General features: G+C 42.0%; 7 protein-coding genes; 3 read left to right on the forward strand and 4 right to left on the reverse strand.

The window, feature by feature from the left end:
• Positions 1-925: 925 nt before the first annotated feature.
• GSBLH_T00004779001 (Iron-containing alcohol dehydrogenase) lies at positions 926-2,232 on the reverse strand. XM_013043740.1 has 4 exons: positions 1,776-2,232; positions 1,531-1,744; positions 1,046-1,505; positions 926-1,012 (listed from the first exon to the last, which is right to left on the reverse strand). The coding sequence occupies exons 1-4, from the start codon at positions 2,211-2,213 to the stop codon at positions 928-930; spliced, it is 1,197 nt and encodes a 398-aa protein (XP_012899194.1). The 5' UTR covers positions 2,214-2,232; the 3' UTR covers positions 926-927.
• A 1,930-nt stretch (positions 2,233-4,162) lies between these two features.
• GSBLH_T00004780001 (uncharacterized protein) lies at positions 4,163-4,534 on the forward strand. XM_013043741.1 has 2 exons: positions 4,163-4,383; positions 4,417-4,534. The coding sequence occupies exons 1-2, from the start codon at positions 4,253-4,255 to the stop codon at positions 4,520-4,522; spliced, it is 237 nt and encodes a 78-aa protein (XP_012899195.1). The 5' UTR covers positions 4,163-4,252; the 3' UTR covers positions 4,523-4,534.
• A 2,172-nt stretch (positions 4,535-6,706) lies between these two features.
• On the forward strand, positions 6,707-6,921 carry GSBLH_T00004781001 (uncharacterized protein; the record flags this gene model as incomplete). Its single annotated transcript, XM_013043742.1, has 2 exons — positions 6,707-6,735; positions 6,765-6,921. 2 exons carry the CDS (start codon positions 6,707-6,709, stop codon positions 6,919-6,921), a joined length of 186 nt encoding a protein of 61 aa, XP_012899196.1.
• A 61-nt stretch (positions 6,922-6,982) lies between these two features.
• Positions 6,983-8,246, reverse strand: GSBLH_T00004782001 (Ribosomal protein L4/L1e). XM_013043743.1 has 3 exons: positions 8,208-8,246; positions 8,058-8,182; positions 6,983-8,027 (listed from the first exon to the last, which is right to left on the reverse strand). Exons 1-3 carry the CDS (start codon positions 8,217-8,219, stop codon positions 7,034-7,036), a joined length of 1,131 nt encoding a protein of 376 aa, XP_012899197.1. The 5' UTR covers positions 8,220-8,246; the 3' UTR covers positions 6,983-7,033.
• A 77-nt stretch (positions 8,247-8,323) lies between these two features.
• On the reverse strand, positions 8,324-9,380 carry GSBLH_T00004783001 (Ribosomal protein L2). XM_013043744.1 has 4 exons: positions 9,346-9,380; positions 9,025-9,205; positions 8,705-8,989; positions 8,324-8,666 (listed from the first exon to the last, which is right to left on the reverse strand). The coding sequence occupies exons 1-4, from the start codon at positions 9,362-9,364 to the stop codon at positions 8,390-8,392; spliced, it is 762 nt and encodes a 253-aa protein (XP_012899198.1). The 5' UTR covers positions 9,365-9,380; the 3' UTR covers positions 8,324-8,389.
• Positions 9,381-10,628: 1,248 nt separating this feature from the next.
• GSBLH_T00004784001 (uncharacterized protein) lies at positions 10,629-11,784 on the reverse strand (the record flags this gene model as incomplete). XM_013043745.1 has 7 exons in its annotated part: positions 10,629-10,798; positions 10,829-10,918; positions 10,949-11,132; positions 11,164-11,364; positions 11,396-11,624; positions 11,657-11,726; positions 11,757-11,784. The coding sequence occupies 7 exons, from the start codon at positions 11,782-11,784 to the stop codon at positions 10,638-10,640; spliced, it is 963 nt and encodes a 320-aa protein (XP_012899199.1). The 3' UTR covers positions 10,629-10,637.
• Positions 11,785-12,173: 389 nt separating this feature from the next.
• Positions 12,174-14,518, forward strand: GSBLH_T00004785001 (uncharacterized protein). XM_013043746.1 has 4 exons: positions 12,174-12,442; positions 12,472-12,546; positions 12,580-13,860; positions 13,892-14,518. The coding sequence occupies exons 1-3, from the start codon at positions 12,410-12,412 to the stop codon at positions 12,826-12,828; spliced, it is 357 nt and encodes a 118-aa protein (XP_012899200.1). The 5' UTR covers positions 12,174-12,409; the 3' UTR covers positions 12,829-13,860; positions 13,892-14,518.
• Positions 14,519-14,681: the final 163 nt, after the last annotated feature.

Here is a 14,681-nt window from a genome sequence, read left to right on the forward strand (position 1 = left end):
TCAACCCTAAATTGATTATTTCCCAAATATCGGATCACAGAAAAGTCTAAAGTACCGCCTCCAAAATCAACTACAAACACATTGGTGTCTTTTTTTAACGTAGGAAAGAGTCCTTTCACTGTAGTTTTACACCATGATAATCCTGCGGCTGTTGGTTCAGTTATCATTTTATCGATTTTTAAACCTGCTTTCTCTGCAGCTTGACGAATTGCCTTCACTTGATGATCAAGGAAATTAGCTGGTTTTGTTACATAAGCTCTGGTAAATGTTCGTTCACAAATCTGTTCAGCACTTGTTTTTATCCACTTAAATAATTCGCAGGCAACATCTATGCAACTTACCATTCTCGATCCATCTTCACTCACAACGAAATATGGATAACCATCATCTCCACGAACAACATCACAACCAAATATATCCTTCTTTTCTAACTTCAAATATTCGTCATATCTTAAACCAATTAACCGTTTTACACACGAAACTACAAAATGACCAGGTTTACCCATATTAAGTTTTGCCAGTTTTCCTACTTTCACTCCCTTGTCAGTATAATCAACAAATGAAGGAAATAAGAACTCCCCTGAGTCTTGGTTATTCCATAACTGTACTCTATTATTATCCCGAAGTGCACATGCAGTAGAATTGGTAGTTCCAAAGTCAATTGCCAGAATGTCTTCCATTTTCAAAACGCAAGAAATATTGAAAAGCCACAAAGTGATCTTCTCAGTTTAATTACCATTCTGTTAAAAGTCTTATGTTATTCAAAATACACTAAAATACATTATAATACAAAGTCCGGCAATTACTTACTAAACTATTATTATACACAAACACTTTTGAAACGAACCAAGAATAACAAGCACATTTTACCAATATGTAAATAATACAATACAATACAATACAATATGTTTGGCACAAACAATCAAATTAATAACTATCCAAAATCAGTTGACGAGCCACATGAGCATCAACATTTCCTAACTCACCCAAATGAGTATCATTCTCCAAGAATCTACATGTAAAAACTATTTCGATTTCAGCCTACTTCTTTTCAACTTCTTCTACCCATTTACGATCTCCAGTCGGATCATATGCAGAAATATGAGTCGGAACCTTCATATCCTTTTCATAGAAATCGACAATTGCATCGATTGTCTTGTTTGCAATTTCGTCGTCGTCACTTCCTTCCAGATTGAACACACGTCGACCCATCTGAGCCAATTTCTCTTTCTTTGATTCGAAATTGAATCGAAGTAAACGAGGTTGAATACAAGCCAAAGTACGACCATGATCAATTCCCAAATAGGCAGTCAATTCATGAGCAACAAAATGAGTTGCCCAATCTTCTTCAACTCCTTGAGCAATCCAACCATTCAGAGCTTGAGTCGAAGCCCACATTATATTCGAACGAGCCACATAACTCATCGGATCTTTCATTACCAATCGTCCATTATCAATGAGAACCTTCAATAATGCTTCAGAATATCGATCCTGGACATCAGCATCTACAAAATGATTAACAATCACAACCATAATAAATACTTTGACAGCTCGTGATGTATTGTTCACATACATGAACAAATGAATCAACAACACCATTCGTAGTTTGTCTTTCTGGAAGAGACATAGTTGTGAGAGGATCCAAAATCGCAAATTTGGGAAGCAATATAGGATTGGAAATGGGAAGTTTCATCTTCAAAGTACGACGAGAAATCATTCCACTCGGATCACTTTCTGATCCAGTCTATATATAAATACCATAGAGAACAACAAACAGCAGGAAGAGTCAAAACAACACCAATGGGAAGGGCGGCTGTGATAGTGTGAGCACCCGTCAACACAAGGTTCCAAAGATCTTCAGAATCTGTGTATTTGCACGCAGCAGCAATGAATTTAGTACCATCAGCAACAGAACCTCCTCCAACAGCAAGAAGATACACACGATCCATATCAAGTTTCTTGATTTCAGCCACAGCCTTGATTAAAGTATCAAAGTCAGGGTTCGCTTCAATTCCACCAAACTCATGAACTTCATATCCCTTTAGAGCAGTCATAACTTGATCATAAGTTCCGTTACGCTTTATACTGCCTCCTCCATATGTCATATAAACAATACGATCCTTTGGAATCAGAGTGGGAAGTTGAGCGATCTGTCCTTTTCCAAAGACAATACGAGTAGTATTAGCAAAGTTGAAATTGTTAACAGCCTTCATTATAATACGTAAAATAGATAAGTATCCAAGGAATGAATAAATAAATAAATAAATAATGAGGAAACAAGAGAAAGACAAATCTTTTCAAGAAAATTCAAGGAAATTTCTTGGCGAATATCAATCCTAATACAATTTGAAAACTATTCTGGCTTCGATTTCTTGAGAGCTGCCATTCTTTTATTGCTATTCAAAGGAACTCCTTAAGTTTATGGAAATCAACACTTTTATAACTCAATATTATTTATTTCTTTATGAATGGAGTTTTATAAAGCATCATATACATCACTCAAGGGAAGTGTAACAGATTTTATTGTCCCTATTGACCAAGAAACAACTCGAATTAAGAATGTTGTGTCTTCTGCTTTCAAGCAACTTAGAATGCTGTAGGAATTTTAGACATAATATCAATAAAATAGTAATGTTGTTTCTGATACCTTTCCTCCTTTTGATGAAATCGTTGTTTCTGTTGAATTAAGTGATGATCATGTATTTTTAATGAGTAGTGGTTCCTTCTAGAATCGAAAATATTACATTACCCCTGACCTAGGCATACCACCAAATGTTAGTCACTTTTATTTTAGCCATGTTTCTCCTATTCCCTTTGGTACACGCTCTTTCATAGAATTAATTTTATAGTGGAAACTGGAATTCATGAGAATACAGCTGTATCAAAACGTCCCCATTTATCTACTAGTGAATATCCATCTTCGAAAGTATTGTATTGTTTTTCATATTTATTTTAGTTTTTGGAACAAGAATCGAAATCAGAGCCCGCTGTAAGCGGTATTACTGACAACAAAACTCGCTCTAACTCTTTGCCCGACTTTTTTGGTCATGCGAACCTTTCTATTGATGGGTCTCTTTCTGATTCCATCCATACATCGCCTCTTGCTCACCACAGAAAAATCTCTGATTCTCCCACTTCTTTCCCGGGTGCTGCACACTCTTCTCCACATCCTTCAAATGAAACTGCAGAGAAAGCAGCAAATATAGAAGTTCATAATAAAGATGAGATCGATCCTAGGAAGAAGGATGCGACAGAAGCACAGCATATTCCTTTAAATGACTCAGAACCAAGCTCTGAGTATTCTGACTCGAGCTCAGATAGCCCTCTTCCTTTGCTTTATCCAACACAAAATAAGGGCGAATCTGCAAATAAGGAGACACAAGAAAGTGAAGCAAAAGTGTCGGAGTCCAATTCGGGTAAAAAAGATTCTGGCTCAAGTTCGGAAGATTTATCGGATGATTCTCCATCATCGAAAGAAGTAGATGAAGCCGATAAATGTAACGAAGAGATTAAAGTAAATGCGGATAATTCTGGAAAGAATGGGAATGTTTTGGAGGTTGTGGCGCAATCTGCATCGAATCAAAGCCAAAAAATGGAGAAGGAATCAAATACGATGAGCGAAAAGAATGATTTTGAGACAAAACTAGACAATAATAGAAGAAACGATGAGAATGAGGAGAGTCAAAGTGATTCTGACGATTCTAATGATTCTGACGATTCTGACGATTCTAATGATTCTAATGATTCTGACGATTCTAATGATTCTAATGATTCTAATGATTCTAATGATTCTAATGATTCTGACGAGGAAGAAAAGAGAATAATTGAGGAGAGGAAAAAAAAGGAGGAAGAGGAAAAAAGGAAGGAAGAGGAATCGTTAGCTAAGCAACGCAAGGAAGAAGAACGAAAGAAGAAAATGAAGGTTTCCTTTTTTGATTCATCCGATTCTTCGAATTCTTCGGATTACGAATTGGAATCGGCGCAAATTGCACCCAATTCGGTTCTTACTGTATCATCCACCATCGTCAATAAGACTATTACTCTCGCAACCTCTCCAGCACTCTCTGCAGCCAATCCTGCTCATAGCGGAGAATCAAACGCAAACGGAGTTCTCTCCGATGCTCACACAGAAACAAATTCGAAAGCGCATCGAGCTACGTTTTCTTCTTCGAGTTCGAGCGAATCTGATTCGAGTTCGAGCGATGAAGATCCAAAGCCGAAGAAAGAAGAAAGCAAACCTTCTGCGATGGGAATGCTGAGCAGCTTACTTCGATGTAGCAAGCCTGTCTCGGTTGAAAAGAAACCTGAAGCAAAACCTATTTCTTCTCCCATAAGGCCTTCTTCCTCTGGACCTTCTCGTTCTTTTAAAAACATTTACAAAGAGTAGGGGATTGAGACTTTGTCATTATGTCGTAGTGGAAACAAGGCGGAAGACATTGAAGTTCCCACCCCCGTTCTTCCTGTAGCTTCAAACACAGCAAAAATGTACAAGAAAAGAGTTTCACGAAAAAAGAGTAAATAACAAACAGTTTAACTTCTGTTTGAGAATAATTTCCATACAATAATGAACAACAAAACTATTACTAATATGAGAACAACTAATGTTGGTTGATCAGCGTTAGAGAGGAGCTTGCCAACTTTACTTAGCGTGACAGTTAATCCACTCGCTGCTCTATTCATTTCAGTTGACTAGATCGAAAACCATTAGAAGCAATACCATTTCGTCAAGATATCGATTTTGATTCGCCACTTCCCCATCAATATCGATTGCGATCTACTGCTTCAAGATTACGTAACAACCATTACATTCTTTAGTGAAGACATTTTATTTCTTAGTTCTGTAAGATGCATTTCATTTTCCTGCTCCAATAGTAAATGAGATTGCTCGAGATCTCTACGACTGCTTCCAACCTACCAAACAGCAATAATATTATAGTTCTACTCCAACAAGATCTCTCTTCATTGACGATGATGATCTTCCAGTATTCATTTTTGTAGTTTTAGCGCATTGGACAATACCCTTGATTTTTGGAAATTGCAGAATTGTCTTTATTATTGTTTTTCTAATTTAGCATGAGGACACAGCAAGGTTATGTGTTTCCATTACTATACTGTTTTTGCGTTTTGTACGACCATACTCGTTATTCTGTAATACTGTAGTTCATGTGTACTACTGGTTTATTATTTGAGTTTTGTTGGACAGGTAACAAAATTGAATAGAACTAATGAATAGAGAGTGGACAGTCCAACATTATACGTTACAAGTTCGAGTTCTTATTATTTCGATACTTCTGGTAGTCACTTTAGTAATTCTCGAACTGCGTATATGTCTGTAACACGTTTCTATTTTTTTCTCAGTTTATCTTAGAGAGTCTTTTTTCCTTTCTGAATACCCTTCTTTCGAAAGCTACCTCCCTTTATTTACCGAATAGTATTAATTTTACGGCAAATAACGAGGAACAAACTCCAGTTCCTGTAATGTCGAGTGTAAATTTGGTTTTGATAATCGAAATAGGATAAATCTGGCTTCGCTGCATCCATTGATGCGATTTTTGATAAAGACTCAACCAATACTACAGTCCGTCCATCAAAACCGAAGAGTTTTGTGTATAGCAGGAGCCCCGTAGTATTGCATTGGATGGATGACGTTAAACTCTATCGATACAAGAACTGTGAGCTGGATACTGAAATTCCATTTTCTGATAGTATTCTGTTTGTTTCTTGTTTGATTTTGTAGCTACAGATCCTGACCAAGATCACTTCAATATCTCTTTGGTTACAGTCGGGAGTAGCAATCGTTTTTTCTCCATGCCGTTGTTTGCAGGTCGTTGGGATGGGTACTTTATTTATGAATGCTCCTTCTAAATTAGACCTATCATTTTCACTATCTACCTGAAAAAGCATCAAGTAGCCACGTTCAATTCCTTTCTTCGTCGGCCTGCTAATTCAATTCTCTGTGCTCCTCGAATCCAAATCTTCACCTTCGTCGTTTCTCCTGGCTCTTATTTGGATAGGAACTATCCAATCAACATTCTTCGGAACTTTGGAATCCAACACGTCCAAACCTCCCATTTTATCATGCTAGATATCGACATGTGGCTGAGTTGTATTGTCTTTTCGGAATGTTAACTAGATAATTCGTACCAAATTTTGCTGGATCTTCCTCCGATCGTCATCGAAGATCCCGTCGCTGCTGTCGTGATTCCGTCCTTTTTTCATTCTGGATGGGCAATTCAGAATGGCACCGTGGAGGAACAGGCGAAATCGTAAAGGCGAAGCTCTCTCTCGATTCTAGAGTGATTTCGAGGATCCCCTTCACGATGGAGGAATTACTGGAGTGTAACAAGAGAGGAGAATGTCGTCCCTATAAGGAATCGTGTTTTACTTATGTGCTTTTTATTGCTGTTCTTCGATCGTAGATTTTTCTTCCGCATAACTGGCTCTATTATCATCGAAAGCCGAAGGCTCCCAGAGTTCTGGTTTACAACTGCTGGAAGAATGTTTATCAGGAGCCGTATGAATAGATTGATGCTGTGTGACGTGTAGATACTTGCTAGTGAAGAGAAACGATGATATTACGTTCTTTCTAGAAAAATACCTGAACTACGGACTTAATAAGATTAGTTATGTGGAAACGCTGAGAAATCATGGTAGTTTCTATGGCACTGGGTTCATTGTAGGATATCACTTCTATGTGGCAGGACGAATGTTTGGATTTGATATGCCTCATTTACCGTAATGATCAAACTCTGGTTTTAGTGTAGGGGATCGTATAGAGAAGAATATATCAAAACCAAAGTTAGCAAAAACTACTATATGTACAGTGCATATAGAAAAAGGCTTCGCATCATTGCCAAGAACTACACGGTTCTGCCTATCTGCCAGAAGAACAAAATCCTTCCCGTTCAAGCAATATACTAATAACACTCGTGAGTGGTTTGTCAGCTGTCCTTTTCCCACTGTTTCATCGAACAAACAAAACTACCTCCATCGGGTTGAGCGAACCCTGGCTGACCGAGCCGGAGCTCTCTTCTTACATCATCATGCTCTCATAGTAGGCGGCCTTCTTCTCCGCGTACTTGGCCTTCTCCGCACGCTTCTTCTCGAGGTTCTCGGCCTTGTGCTTGATGTTCTCCTCCATGGCCTTCTGCTCGGCCGCGCGGGCGATGGCGGCGTAGGGGTTCAGGCTGTCCATCACGGCCTTGTTCTTCAGCGCGTTGGCCTTCTTCGGGTAGGCCACCACCTTCTTCGCCGGACGCACCACCGCCTGGATCTCCGCCGAGTTGATCAGACGGCCCATGTCCGCCACCGTCAGCACGTTCTTCGGCATCGTGTAGCCCACCTTCTCCGACTCGGGGCCGTACAGAGCCTCCAGACGCTCGAACGCAGCCTTCGTCCAGATCACGAAGCGGCCCACGTGGCCACCGGGCGCCATGCGCAGCACGTTCATGCGGTTCACGTTGCACAGCTCCACGCCGGGAATGTTGCGGAACGGCAGCGCCACCGCCTCCTCGCCGTCAGCGTACACCACCATCGGACCCACGCGCATCGTGTATCGGCGGTTGCGCATCTTGCCCTTACCGCAGCGGATCTTCTTGCTCTCAGACACTCTCTCAACGTCCGCGTAGCAACCGTTCTTCTGCAGGAACGACACAGCCTCCTTCGTCTTCGTCAGCTTGCACAGAGCGTCATCCACAACGAACGGAATCTCGCTCACACCGTCGATCTTGTGACCACGAGCCATCACCAGAGCCGGAACAGCAGAAGCAGCAAGAGCAGACACCAGAGCGTATCTCTTCTGGTTCACGTTCACCTTACGGTGCCACTTTCTCCAGATCTTCGTCGGAGCGAACATACGACCCTTGCGACACATGTTAGCGAACGCTCCCTGACCAGAACGAGCAGTGCCTCCACCAGACACACGAGGAACACGAGCCACAGCTCGACCAGTTCCCCACGAGATAGCAGAGTGCTGGTGACCAGCGCGCTTGAACACAGCGTACGGCTGGCGGTGGTTCTTGTTCAGACTACCTCACAACACTAAAAGCACCACTTACTTCGTGTGGACGAACTGGACCACATCAGTACGAATGGGAGCAGTGAACACAGACGGAAGAGGGACCGTGCTCACGATCTTGTTAGCAGTCTCCACAGAGTACACAGAAACAACAGGACGAGCAGCCTATCGCATCAACCGATATTCCAACACCTCCTACCATTTTATTCCTTGTAATAGAGGTTTTTATTCCAAATCAATGGTTCCATCGCACGTTCAGTCATCAGCCATTATCATGAAAACGAGTTTCAGTCCAACAAACAACCCCATTTTCATCCAATTTATCATCATTCGCTCCACAAATTCCATCCATGCTATCCACACGACTCCTTCTTAAGGCTCCACACGTCCACGAATACGTCCAGTGCGACGAGCAGCAATCAGACCCACCTTCTTTCCGGGGCAAGTGCCACGGCTGCGAGTCGAAGGCTTACCAATGTGCTGGTGGTTACCTCCTCCGTGCGGGTGATCCACAGGGTTCATGCACACACCGCGCACCTTCGGCCACTCATTGCGCTTCACAGCGAACTTGTGGTACGCACGACCCGCCTTCAGCATCGGCTTGTCCATGCGGCCTCCGCCAGCCACGATTCCCACCATGCCACGGCAGCTACGCGTTACAACCAACACAAAGAGAGAAAAACATACCTCGAAGAAACCGTCTTCTTGATGCCCGAGGGCAGACGGATGAACGTCATGCTGCGGTCATCCGAGTGACCAATCACAGTCACGTAGTCGCCAGAGCACCGAGCCAGACTGCCGCGATCCCCCACCTTGTGCTCCACGTTGCACACAACAGTTCCCTCAGGAAGCTCACGCAGAGGAAGCACGTTACCCACGCTGATATCCGCCTTCTTACCGCAGAACACGCTCTGGCCAGTGAACATACCCTCAGCAGCCAGGAACAGCTCCTTGTCCACCTTGAAGTGGTAACTACCCATTAGCCACCTTCTCTCTAACACAAATACGGATTGCGGAAAGTCACGCGAGCAAGAGGAGCGCCACGACCGGAATCGTGAACGATCTCTCGCACCACTCCCTTCAGGAATCCGTTGCGCTCAGAATAGTCCAACGCACGGAATTGAGGCACTCCCTTACGCAGGTGAGTGTGAGCCTGGAAGACAGCTCCTTTAGCTCCTTTTCTTTGTCCTATATATGCAGTTAGACATAAATACTATATGGAGAATGCAAATCATACAAATATTGCAAAAAGAAAAGCAAGAAACAGCAAGAGTGTTGTCGTTGCTGTTATTGTTGTTGTTGATAACCAATTTCAAATTATCACCTACCGCGAATGACACGACCCATGGATGAAAGCTAGATTCTAAACCAATTGAGAAATAGGTTCAAATGTCAATATTGGTTGTATTTCTGGAAAACCAATAATTGGATGTATTTTGCAGAAATGATCAAGTTGAACAAAGTGGAATGAATGATGGATAGATGGCTGAATGGATAGTGAAATAGGTAGAGAATGGGATGGAAAAGTGAAAATGAATGTTGGAAACCTTTCCCAACGTGCTAGTTTGTTTGTGTGTGGTAATGGCATAGTGAATCGATTGGTGTTTAATTGGAAGGAGTTTGCAAAGCGATATATTTAGTTATTATGTCCTATAGGAGGTGAGGTGGATTTGCTGAATTCTATGTACTTGTGGTTGTATTGAAGTACTCAGAGAGATGTTATGAAGTGATAGAATGGAATAATTGGGTAGAACTGAATGAACAAACAAACAAACAAACAATGAATCACATTGGTCAGAGTGGATTTGTGATAAATCATGATTTTACAACCACCACTTGCTTCCCATTTATCATATCTGTTTTCCATACATCCTAATAGAGTAGAATAACACAATACAATCAGAGACGGATGATATTGTATATATATACTAAAGATGCCATTATCGATCATCCAATTTCACTCAAGGTGTCATTGCCTCTGAATGATTAGTCTGCAAATGTCAAAAAAGAAATCGCTTTATGTCCAAATGCAATCTGAACTGGAGTATGAAAACAACACATTACACATATATTGATGCTTATTCCATTCAGGTCATTCACATCAAATGCATTGCTCATAATTTCAAATTCGTTTGAATAAGGATTGTTTATACCCTATTCAAAGGATCATTTGAAGGCATCTCTGCTGATTGTGGTACACAGTCACATTATGAATCGTATTATTTACACATCCAGAGATCAAAACCCATTATCTCTTCACACAATAATGTACTAACCATCCTCGTCAATCGTGTGAATGCTAGGAAATGTATAACTGAAAGTCGATTTTCACATGATGACAAGTACAATCACTTTTTCAACATAAGTAATACAATTCGATTAATGGATTGAATCAAATACCATCCAAACATAACGATAACATACATACAGATTGGATTGTATGGATTCCCATAAAGATTACTATCTATGATGACCCATTTTTGTTACGGGTTTTTCAATAGGATTTAGCTACAAGAGTAATCACTTTGATACATTATTCAACCCGATTTCATCGCAACTTCATTTGCTCCCACTTTCTCTCTCAACAAAGCTTTTTACAAACAAACAACAATCAATTGCTTTAGACACCTCTCTCAAAGTACACGTTCGTATCCTTGTATCCGCGCTCGCGCAATGACTGCTGCAGCTCGGGCTCCAGTTTATTCACAGCCAAAGGCTGAGTAGACGTGAACGCAGCAATAGCCAGCGGCATCGCTCCCCACAGACACGCCGTGCAAACCACTATTGCTCACCACCCTTTCTCGTTCCTACCCAGATTCATCGCGATACCTCCCCACTTTCCAGCAGGCATGCAGTGCAGCGCTCGTAAGGCATCAAAAATGAACGGAGGCAGCAGCAGCACTACACGTCAGAGCCAATCAGCAACAGCACCAGGCGTGGGAAGCAGGACACGCGTGAGGGCAGTGAGATTCACAGCCTTGGTTCCGGCCTTTCGGCTCACACCAAGCTGGTTTCCGTCCTTATCCATCACCGCGATACCTGTGCGCGTCTCCTTGAAACGCATCAAGTACACATTCGCCGCTCCGGCACACGCCACAGCGAACCAGGGAATGCACTACACTCTCAGAAACCTAACGAATGCATACCTTGCCCAGCAGACCGCCACCACCAAGACGCTGGACCAGCTTGTTACCGGCCAGAGCCACACTCACAGACACGATAGTGGCCGAGCAATACGCCTTTCCAATGTCCTTCCAGTTCGACTCAGTCGACGTGTTGCGGTTGCTGTAGTTGAACATAGCGTTGTAGGTCTGGTTGGCCCACTGCCAAAAGATCACATTCAAGGTCTACGGGTGAGTGGGAACAGCAGGTTCATACGGTCGGCGGCGCTAACAGCATACCGAACTGAATAGGAATATTGGCAGGGACGAAGCAGCACATACGACCGATAGGGTTGATAATCTGCTTGGTCTGGGGATGCTCCATCGACTCGATGATATTTCGCGCCTTCCACAACTCTTCGTTGCTGTACTTATTCTCGCCGCGCTTCCAAGACTCGATCTTTTCCATAGCCTCATCATGAGCCTTTTTGCCCAAAATGAGTTTTCTGATCCATCAGAACTACTATAAACAGACTACCTGAAGTCACAACGGATCATATTATACTTCACACGACCCCAATAGGTATTTTCATCATACAAACCCTTCTCTAAACATAAACATAAGATCTCGATCTTACCAAGAGAAAAAGTGGGATATTCCTTCATGGATCAAGCGCAGTTACAAAGAAATGAATTAGAGAAATGGGGAATATATCATTACCCCTATTTCTCTATTTGGGGAATACTGTCAATTTGTGTGCTTTTTTTGCTCTGATAATAATCACAATAATAATGACAACAATAATATAATGAACTTACACACTCACACAAACAACCACAATTACACACACTTTGACACACTTTGTTCATTTTCATCCACATCAATTCTTGTTAACAATCCAATTCATTCATCATTCATTTCTGATTTAGATTTCATATTATCAGCCTATTTCATGGGGGTAAATATCAATTACAGAATATAACCTATTATAATCAGTATATAGATGGAATCAAGGGGTAAAATAGTTTTCTTACTTTTCTATCACAGTATTGCCATTTGTCAGAATGTCTGAGCCGGTAAGAATAATGTGAAATGGAATGTGAATCAAATGAAATATGAAATGAATAAGAATGTGAAAAGTTGTTAGCGTTAGGTTGTTAGTAAATGGGAAGAGGCGAATAAGTAATATTTGTGTAGGTTGTTGGTGCTGATATGAATGTTGAGCAAAAGAAGAAGCGAACTTTCAAGAAGTTCACTTATCGTGGTGTGGACTTGGATAAGTTGTTGGATATGCCTCTAAAGGACTTGATGGAGCTTGTTGATGTATATTTAATAATGTAATTAAACGAAAGGCGCGTGCTCGTCGTCGTTTCCGTCGTGGTCTTAAGAGAAAGCCTCAGGCTCTGATAAAGAGACTGCGCATTGCTGTATGTGTAAAATGGAATGAAATGAATGTTTAGAAGGCGAACACTCCTGAGAATGAGCGTCCTCAGCCTGTGAAGACTCATCTTCGTAACATGATAGTTGTTCCTGAGATGATTGGTTCTGTTGTTGGTGTTTACAACGGGAAGAGTTTCAACAACGTTGAGATCAAGGCTGAGATGATTGGTCACTACTTGGGTGAATTTTCGTTGACTTACCAGCCCGTGAAGCACAACCGCCCTGGTATTGGTGCTACTCACTCTTCGAAGTTCATTCCTTTGAAGTAAGTTTTGTCTGCACATTTTATCTTGGTGACGATGGTTTGTTGTTTGTTTGAACAAAGTGTAATAGAGTATCTAAATGCATTGATTCTGTGTTTTTCCATGAATCGCGGTTATTTGGTAGTACTATACTTACTCTAGTAGATCGTAGACATTATTGCGATGAGTATACGAAAAGAAGATATTGATTTGGATAATCCATTTAACAATTTTAAGTAGCTATATTACTGTCTGTGATGAATGTAGATTGTTTTGGAATGCTGGCAAAGAAAATTGGAAGAATAAGGAGCACATTGCACGCCTAACTCTTTTCTATTCGAAACACCATCCTTCAAAAGTATTATCTATGGTGTGTGTAATATCTTAGATTAATTCTATTGTTTCGTTGCTCTCGAAGTACGAAGGACGTGAGTTGGAGATGTATAACAATATCCTCAAGAAGTATGGTGTCGATGCTCTCTCTCCCGATGATCGTCGATGAATTATCTGTTTATTACTTTGTAGGCAAGAAGATGGAAACTACGTATTATATTACGGAGTATTACAAAATCCATAATCCTGAACGTCTTTCAGGTATTCCTTTTTCATTTCTGTAACTATAAGATGTTCCAAGCCTCGTCAAGAAATATCGGGAAGACTACGAACTCCTCTTTCACAAAATGAAAAAGAAATATGGCACCGATCCGCGCGACGAAATTCAAGTGAGTTTTTTGTTCTGGCCCTAAACGTTAGCTTCCTGTTTCGACTGTAGTAGAGTCTCCAACCCCTGTGGCTGATGAGAATGCAGAGAATGCACGAGAGGAAGAGTATTCCTATTCGGAGTATTCTTATTCGGAAGAAGAAGAAAAAGAAAAGAAAGAAATGGCACCGAAAGAGAGGAAGGTGGAAGAAAAGCGAGATATTCTCCTTCAGGCGAAGGAAGCGGGTTCGAAAGAGGGTGGTCTGTTTAGTAACATCTTGAAATCATCCAAGAAACTGTTTGATGAGCTGAGCAATGCCGGACTGAAGGCCGATTCGCAGTCGACCCAGAAGGAAAAAGTGCTGCTTTGCGTTTTTTTCTAACGCGTAGCAAAGAGAGATCGGTCGAGACCAGTTCGGTGCGTCGTTCGTTTCGAATAGCGCAGCGATCGGGAACGCGGCAGCGGAAACGACGCGCCACGAAATCGAAAACGCCGTGGAGAAAGTGGATAACTGCATCACGATTCTCGTGGGAGTCATGCAGGAAGAGGTTTGCTTTGTCGCTCTGCTGGAATGGTAGGACGCGCTTTGGAAGTCGCTCTCGCAGGAGCTCGCAGTGGATCAGTCGGCGTTGCTGTCGTCGTATCATTCGCGGCTTAACGCGTTGTTGCAGCGTGTGAAGAGCATCGAGATCTTGCTGATGAACCGAGAGGAAGAGATCGAGCGCGAGGATTTCTTGTCGTGGAAAGAATCCAAGACGCAGAAGCTGGCCATGCTGCAGAGCATTTATGACCAGCAAGTCGCTGCCAAGAAGGAGGAGTTGGAAGATTTGCGCCCTACACAGCAAGACAAGCCGGCGGAGCCTCGCCAAACCCAGTCAGAGAAGCCAGTCGCAGCACAGCCTGCACAGCAAACGGAGCTCAAAGAGGTTCAGATGGTGGAAGAAACAGCCAAGGCGCAGCCTGAAGCGAAGGTCGAGGCGGAGGCGGATAGTAGTGATGACGATGATTTATAATCTGCTCTGTTTGCTTTCAAACAAACAAACAAACAAACACAACTCACGCATTAAGACTCGTTGCGAAACTCCTCCAAACACTCTGCCTTCTCCGCCTTCGTCGCTCCCTTCACTGTTAGAATCGTGACCAAATCGTCCTCCGTTGCATCCGGCATTCTACATTCCT

The sequence above is a fragment of the Blastocystis hominis genome, assembly GCF_000151665.1.
Source record: "Blastocystis hominis, Singapore isolate B (sub-type 7) whole genome shotgun sequence assembly, scaffold_8".
In the NCBI taxonomy this organism is placed as follows: Eukaryota; class Bigyra; order Opalinata; family Blastocystidae; genus Blastocystis; species Blastocystis hominis.